Here is an 8,472-nt window from a genome sequence, read left to right as displayed (position 1 = left end):
GGAAGGGGGAGGTTTGCACCCGCGGATTCTCGGCCGGTGGCTACAGACGCGATTTCTAACTCGGGTCTGGCTCGAGTCTGGTTTTAGAGGGAAGAGGAGCAAGAAAGGTGTGAAGCTGCATACAGGGAAGAGGAGAGGCACAGCTTGGGTTGTGTAGGTGAGGAAGTCATATTATACTGCTGTTTATCCGACTTGCTCTTCACAGAATCACAGAATGTCAGGGATTGGAAGGGACCTCAAAAGATCATTTAGTCCAATCCGTCTGCTGGAGCAGGAACACCTGGATGAGGTTACACAGGAATGTGTCCAGGCGGGTTTTGAATGTCTCCAGAGTAGGAGACTCCACAACCCCCCGGGCAGCCTGTTCCAGTGCTCTGTCACCCTCACCGTGAAGAAGTTTGTTCTCAAATTTAAATGGAACCTCCTGTGTTCCGGTTCATACCCATTGCCCCTTGTCCTGTCACTGGTTGTCACCGAGAAGAGCCTGGCTCCATCCTCATGACGCTCACCCTTTACATATTTATAAACATTAATGAGGTCACCCCCCAGTCTCCTCCAAGCTAAAGAGACCCAGCTCCCAGCCTTTCCTCATAAGCGAGATACTCCGCTCTCTTAATCATCTTCAGCTCTCCCCGCTGATCCCATTCAGCTCCATGTTCTAAACCACGCCAAACAAAACCCTCTGAACTTCGCTTCTCCGTTTTCAGCAACCCCACCTCCGCTGGGGTTTCCCGAGCCTTCTCCTGGCCCCTTTGTAGCCAAGACCCTAAATCCTCTCCGGGACCTGCGGCCCCCGCCCTCTGCCCCCGAATGCTTCGCCTCCTGGGACGGGCCCCTCGCGCTTGCCGTACGAGAGGCGATTGACCAATGGGGACGTGCCGTAGGAGGCCGCAGGTCGCCATGGCGACGCCGGGGCGCTGGGCCGCCGCTGTCCTGCTCCTGGCGGTGGCTGCGGCGCCGCCGCCCGCCCGCGGCTTCTCCCTCCCGCTGCAGCGGCCCGGCGACTGCGGCGACGCCCGCTACTTCGACGTATCCCGCCTGGCCTGCGGGCCTTGCGGGGCCCACCAACGACAGAGCGCCGGCGGTGAGCGACACGGCCCTGCGGCGCGGGGGGAGGCGGGGCGGCCCGGGGTTGGCGGGGCTCGGGTAGCTCCGCGCTGAAATCCGCGCCCCCTGCAGAGGGAGGTGCAAAATCTGAGCTTAAGTTTTGGCGGTCAAACAGCTTTCCTCAGGGGCAAGCCTGAAAAGGCAGCGAAAAGGGCCGGGATCCCGCAAAGACATAATTTGCCACAGCACAGCTTTGATACCTGTGTCTGAGATACATCCCAGAGGAACGTCTGTAGACCTTTTTTTTTTTTTTTTCCAATCTTCTGTCCTTAGGCATCTGCATGGTTATAGGTATTCACATCTTCATCAATAACATTTCATAGGGCCCTGAATTTCTCTTCTTGAACTCTTCCATGATGTGAAACTCCTTGTCAAAACTTGAATGGCTGAGATATTGGGTGTCTGAGATCTTCAGGCCATGCACATGCTAATCCAAGTAGCACATGCGAACTTGCAGCATACACAACACAGCGTGACAGTATTAAATGAAAAATGCAGATGGTAATTCACTTTCTTTAGGAGTTAAGATGGCATGATAGTGTCCATCTTTTGTAAATACACAGTGCAAAAGAAGTGGGAGTTCCATGTTGTGTGTACGAAAACAAACTGGAGACTAAGACCCAACAGCATCTCTCTTCAGAACTGGTACCTCAGATGCGCTGATCTGGATGGCCATCTTCACAACTGCTGTGTAAAGGCTGGTCACCTCTTTGTCCACCGTCATGGTATCTTAAAAGAGTAATCCTGTAGTTTACTTGCAGAAAAATGCACTGTAATAGTTTTCAGACCTCCTGATAATGTGGATGTCTAGATATGTAACTCCCTTTTAGACCTGAATCTTCCTCTACCTCAAGGGCTTCAAGGAGAGAGAAATTCCAGAGGGGGTTCAAGGATTTAATTTTTTGTAGCTGGAGCAATGTAGGTAACTGCCACTCAGTCTGCTGTTTGCATCTTGTCTGAGTTCTGAAGTCCACTTGGGACTGCACAAGTCTACCCATGCACTCCATGACTAAATCATACTGTGGATTCTGCTTTCAAGCAATGGGTCTAAAAATTTAGGTATCATCACAGTGAATGTCACAACTCGAATACCTTCATTGATCTAATCCTGTTGGGCTTTTTCTTTATATTAAGTATGAATGATTGATCAATTGACTAATGTTGTTTCTGTAAAACTAGTCTCATGAGGATGTACTTTGAGGTTATAAAGCTTTTCACAGAATTTTGCATGGTTTTTACATGCGCAGTTCAACAAGCTTAAATAATAATAACAGCTCCAGTTTATTAGTACATAAAATCAAGTTTGGTTTGTAGTATGTGTTTAAAAATACAGAGAGAGGTCCATGATAGTGAGACTGAAAATGTTTCTGAAAAATACAGTTGTTGAGCACTAGCAGATGTGCACTATGATGTGCCATCAAAGTAGTGTTTAATTTCATAGTAAAAGTTACTTATGTTCTGTTACTCACTGAAAACCATTCAATATAAAGCTTGATCCCCATGCATGTTTTTAAAAGCTTTGGGTTAAAAATAGCTTTACAAACTACAGTTGTATTTTGAAAAACCTCTGCACGTAAACATGTTTTGTTTTTAAAACTGCCTTCCTATTCAAAGGATAAAAACTGTACACAAACCTATGGTGTTTTAGAGAGGATGCGCTAGGAATGGTAGTGTGGCAAGATTTAGAGGGAAAGTTTATATCTGTTATTAGACCAACTGATATAGTTTAGTTTGAAAAAACTCACAAAACACAAGCTCTGGGTTCTTATTCCTCCCCCTCCGCTCCTCCTCTCCCTTCCCCACTATATAAGTCAGCCCACTAATATTTTCGTAAAACATCTTTGTACAAACTGTAGCATGAACATTTTTTTAAAAGAAAGGTGATTTTCTTACACATCTCACTCGGGTGCTTTATTTGTCTGTATAATAATCTATATTGATCTCTTGGGAACAATAGCAATTGTTCTTAGTATTCTGTGGAAAAAAAAACAAACCAAAACAACACAGTTTTATCTAGATTAAAAGTTCATGTGGATTTTTTCAGGTAGTTCATGTGAATGTCAGCCAGGATACAGGATGGTTTCTAGTAATGGTGGGTCTTCCATTATTTGTGAAAAATGCCCAGCAAATATGGTAAGTATTGAACATATTATTATTATTATTATTGTTATTGTTATTATTTAAAATTTGCTCCTCAGTGCAAGTTCTTTTTTGTTAATTTAAAATTATTTTGCGTAATAGCCTTTGCTTGTAAATTTTTAAGACCATGCTTACGGGTAGTAATATTTTTTCTCTTCAGAAGCATTATTACTATTATTTTGTAGGCATTTTTTTCATTATAAATTTGATCCCACAACCAAAGGAAGAATATTTTAAATGTTTCATTTCCTTCCACTGCTTTTCTTTTCTCCTTTGTGGTATGTTATCCTTGCCTGGAGACCACTGTTTTATAGAATGCCAAAGATGCTTTTCAGCTCATAGGCTTCTCATTCAATTATTTATATAAATGCTATTGTTGTAATAATTAGGCTGTATCTTCGTAATCCCTGATACTTTATATTTTTACTTCAAAATGAGCTGCTGCTATTTTGTTACTTTAATTATATATATCTTTTCAGTTTGGTCAGTTCTTTCTACCTTTCTTGACAAACTAAGCTGTGATTTTGGGTCATATTCGCAGCACTGAGCCAGAAGCACCAGGCTTAACCAGCTTTTTCCCACTATAGTAAAAATATTTTTTCTCCAGCAAAAACAACTTTTCAGAGTGAAAGTCTTCCTGAATACTTCTTTCTCTCCAATAGCTGTGGAAGAACTCTCACAAGACCAGCTTAGTTGCATAAGTTAAGGGTTTAATGGGTAATGTAAGTAATTTCCCTCTTCCTTCCGTCTTCTTGCTATGTTAGACAAAGACACTGACAAATATCTATTGGTGTTTTGATCATTTTGTTTTTCTTTCTCTTTCCTATAATGGTGGCATTAGTTTTTCATCCTGTGGCAAAGCTTATGTAATGATAAAATGATGATAGTGGAGAAGGGAATAACATTAGTGTCACCTGAGGATGAGCAGTTACCTTCATTTTCCTCTTTGGTTTTGATCTGTAATGCAGCTACTTCATAGTATAAAATAAGTGTGGATGTGAACTGTTTGGGTACATGCAAAATTCCATGCAGTTATGTAAGCTGCTTGACTTAAGACTCCTCCACTTCCATTACTTCTGTATACTTATGTGCAAATATGTCTACTTATGCATTGTTATGTTTATTGATTTTTTTTTTCACTATAAAACCTCTACATCTTTTTTGAAACCTTCCACTTTTAATCAACTCTTGTCTTCGCTAAAGGATGCTAGCTAAATGGTTCAGAAAAAACTTAAGAACACTTTTTTTTAGTCTATGTCTGCACAGGAATTACTTTTGCCAGATTGTTTAGCCTTTTTTGTCCATAAAAGCTTAATGAATGTTGTCAGTGTTGTATCTGAATACATTTTCTACTAAATAACATCTGGATCAGGCATTGTTCACAGATATTGGGTAACATCTAAATTTTTGAAAATTATTATAGTTTTACCTTTTATTTTAGAGTGGAGTTACTCAAGATGGGTGGAATTGTATTAGTTGCCCTAAAGGCCTAACTTCAGAAGGAAAATGTAAATGCCTGAATAATGAAATATTAGGTAAGAAATCTATATATCTATATATTAGGTAAGAAATGTATCTTAGATATTGAGTTTATTAAGACATGCTCTTCTATTAAATAAGAAAAGAAATTTAATGTATGTTTACATATCTAATGTAAAGATTCAACATTGCTCTTGATCTTAAACCTCATTCCTGAAAAACAAGACATAAATCTGTACCATTGTTTGTTGCAATAAGAACTATTACGCAAACATTTCAAAATGAATACTGGTGTATCAGTTCCTTTAAGCTGGTTGACACTGGGTAGAGGCATTAAAATGGGGATAAAACCAATGTCAATATAGACTAAGAAAAAGCATTAAGATGCTTTGAAGGATACAATGCATAGGTCCTTCACAGTACAGGAATTATACATATATGAGTAGGTGGAACATAATAGCCTGAGCAAGCCAAGCCAACTACTGTGCATCAATCTTGGTGGCTGTCGTACCACCCTGAGACACACACCTGTATCTGTGATTTCCTGTGACATGGGTGTGCTTCCCTATATCTGTGCCTCTTGCCTGATGCTCTTACAATTGCAGATGGATTTCAGTAGGCACAGTGTTAACTATATTTTGTGTATATTGCATAGTAAAAAAGTAAGAGCAAAGTATAATTTTCATCAAAGGTGTAAAACAGAAAAGCTCCTGGGAGCTCTAGTTTTCCTTATTTTCAAAGAGACATGATGGAAAAGATTTTCCATGTGCCTGTAATTCTTTGAATAGGTATTACTAAAGTCCTCTTTGGTTACATTTCAAATAGAATATACTGGAGAATCACTGTTTTCCAGATAATTACTTTAAAATTTTCCTAGGAATCTGTAAAAGAGTGAATATCAAGTAGTCTCCCTTCAACTTTGAGAGAGTTACAAAATACATTCTGAGACTTCGTGGTAAAATATTGAGAGCAAAACTGATTTTGTAATCTAACGTACAGAAAGAACGTCAGTGTTGTAATCCTTTTGATTCTCTTTGTTGGTTTTTAAGGTTTTTTTTGTGATAATTAGACTTGAAATCTCTTGCCAAATGATCTAATTGCTGGAAAATGCAGCTTTGAAACTTTGAATTTGTGACATTTGCATTAATCATTTCAGATGAAAATTAAAAATATTTTTTCCAGTAATTTGTAAACTTGATGTTTTAAGTTTTAGCTTTGGAAGGAAGCCTTGGTTTGAAATTTACTTCAGAATAAATAACAAAGGAACAGCAAAAATGGACATGAAATATCACATTTCTCATTAAAACTCAACTGCATGTGCATAGCTCTGAACAATTCACATTTATATGTATCAATGTGCACTTATTTATAGTGGATGTTATTAGCAAGTTGTGCTCTTGATTTTTTTTCTTTTTTTAATAAAATCTTTGCATTTATTTTAGATTGCATAGATGCTATTTTTCCACACTTTTCTTAGCCTGTGTGACACACTATGCATCATGCAATCTTATCACAGTCGTTTTTCTTTTCCACTTAGTGGAAAGAAGTGTGGATGGCATTTTGCTGGATGAAGCATTGTGCATTCACTGTAATGGAAGCGAGCAGTCGTTCTCTGCCTCAGATTCATCAGGGAATAGGTTAGTGTCCCTTTCCTTTTGTGATGATGAATTTGAACATGCCATGTTCTGTTTAAATGGAGTTCTTGAGTCTGTATCTTTGGGATGACGGTTTTAAAAGCAGTGAATTAGAAATCCTCAACCAACCCCAAATCAAACTCAATATGTTTTATGTTCGCTGAATTCCTTTTATGGCCAGCGGCTTGGTTTGTTAGTCTTAAGTGTGGCTACAAGAGGGACTTCGAATTGGAAGCAGAAACATAATTCTTATTTTGATAATCAATTATTTAATTTCTTTTTCACTGACAGTAGATACAAATCAGTAATGTCTTTTGGATTTCAGTCCAAACTAGTGAAGATGTTTGGTGTTAGCAGGCATACTATGATAAGTACTAAATCTCACACTTAACTACATTTTAAGTGCATTCTTCATGTTGGTGATCCATAGGTGTGTCAGATGTGAACAAACATTCATCAATGTAACCAAGTCTTGTGACTGCAGCAGCCCAAACATTTTAGTAAGTAAAAGAATGCTTATTGTATTGAAGCTCAGAAAAAGAAAAGTTATGCTGACAAATGTATAAATTTCCATTATTATTTTCTCTCTGGGTGTTTTGTTGTGGTGGGTTTTTTGTTTGTTTGGGTTTTTTTTGGTTGGTTGGATGGGGTTTATTGTTGTTGTTATGTTTTTGTTTTTTCAGACTGGAGGACTGTGTTTCAGTGCTAGTGAAAACTTACCCCCAAAGGGAGTTGCAACTGTTCGTTTTGGACAGCTAGTAAGTGTGTTTATTCTAAAACATTTTCAGGCTATCTTGTTAATTAATTCTAATTGTGTTCCTGAAAAAAAAAAAGTGGTGGTTTGTTATCTGATCACAGTGATTGCAAGGCAATTTGCATTAAGAGAGAGTGTATGCATGTGGACCAGGCAAGCATTGTTCTAATGGAATATTCTTAAGAAAATTAATGCTCTCTTCCAAACTGAAAAAGGGAAGTAATTTACATGAATTTAGTATCAAAACAAGTAGTATGTGGCCTACTGTTTTAATTGTAGGTATTTAAAACACACACTTGTATCACAAAAACATGCTGAAGAGTCCATGAGAGCCTCTGGGCTTTTAAAATTTATTTTAATTTTTAGTACATAAAATTACTGTTCATATAAAATATTTGAAATAAAACATAAAGACTGAAAAGATGTTTTTAGCTGTCAGATGGTTAGAACTGACAGAAGAAAATTAACACCTCTACAATTTGAGATTGTGTATGAAATTGTTGACTTCAATTAATTAGCTAATGGTTGAAAATATGTTTTATTGAGAAGAATGAAGACATTTTCATTGTTTTAGCTAATGAACCAGTATTAGTTGTGACATCTGCTCAAGTTAGTGCCGTTTTCCACATAGTTCTGAATTCAAGAAATGTGACCAGTAAATGTAATTTGTCCTTAAATGAATTAAAGGCTACTGCTTGAAAGAAAGCAAAACACATTCTTCTGCTTTCCTGACAGCTAATATTGGTTTTGCTTTCTGACAAAGCATTGTTCTAAATAATCTTTTATTGCAAGCATGTCTTTTCAGTTGTTTACAGCATGTACAGAAACTATGTCTAGTTCAAATGTGAGTAGTTATGAAAGACAGGTTATGAAATAGTTAATTTGGCAAATTTGGTCCTGAGTTAAATTTGCCACCCAGTCAACACCTTACTCTTGAATTTGTTAGTACTTCTCTAGTGCAGTAAAAAAAAATCTCATTTGTCACAGAATCCATATTCAAAACTTAAATATTTCTGCTCTTGTTCTGAATATTTTGTCTAATTTAGTGAAGTGAAACATTATTGCCTTATGGTTGTGTTTTGAACTGAGCTGATTTGATTTAGACATTTACAAAGGACAGAAATCTCATAGAAAAAAATAAGGAGCATCTTTTAGCTGACATAGTTTTCCAGGCTGTTACATTATGAGTAAATTGTTCTGAAAAAAACAGTGAAGCATTTCCTTATTTATAGGGTATAACACTGACATCAACATGGTTTCTGAAAAACCTGCAATCCTCAGCCGCTGCCTGTTGGGTGAGTTTCATTAATGTTTGTGGCTTGCTTTTTTATAGAGAAGTGATACTGTGTGTAAAAGCAT

At 38.0% G+C, this 8,472-nt stretch overlaps 1 protein-coding gene across 2 annotated transcripts in view; it reads left to right on the top strand.

The window, feature by feature from the left end:
* The first annotated feature begins 6 nt into the window (after positions 1-6).
* TMEM67 (transmembrane protein 67) overlaps positions 7-8,472 on the top strand; it is a 35,094-nt gene continuing 26,628 nt past the window's right edge. Inside the window, exons 1-7 of one of the 2 annotated variants that reach the window (XM_071803948.1) lie at positions 7-157; positions 3,152-3,240; positions 4,688-4,781; positions 6,263-6,362; positions 6,790-6,859; positions 7,043-7,117; positions 8,346-8,408. In XM_071803948.1, the coding sequence (XP_071660049.1) occupies positions 3,184-3,240; positions 4,688-4,781; positions 6,263-6,362; positions 6,790-6,859; positions 7,043-7,117; positions 8,346-8,408 (459 nt within the window). In that variant the 5' untranslated portion in view covers positions 7-157; positions 3,152-3,183. Of the gene's footprint in view, positions 158-867; positions 1,085-3,151; positions 3,241-4,687; positions 4,782-6,262; positions 6,363-6,789; positions 6,860-7,042; positions 7,118-8,345; positions 8,409-8,472 lie in introns of those variants that run through there. The other variant, XM_065830271.2, reaches the window with a different exon arrangement.

This window comes from Patagioenas fasciata, chromosome 2, assembly GCF_037038585.1.
Source record: "Patagioenas fasciata isolate bPatFas1 chromosome 2, bPatFas1.hap1, whole genome shotgun sequence".
Classification (NCBI taxonomy): domain Eukaryota; kingdom Metazoa; phylum Chordata; class Aves; order Columbiformes; family Columbidae; genus Patagioenas; species Patagioenas fasciata.
This window is presented reverse-complemented; position numbering and strand designations above follow the sequence as displayed.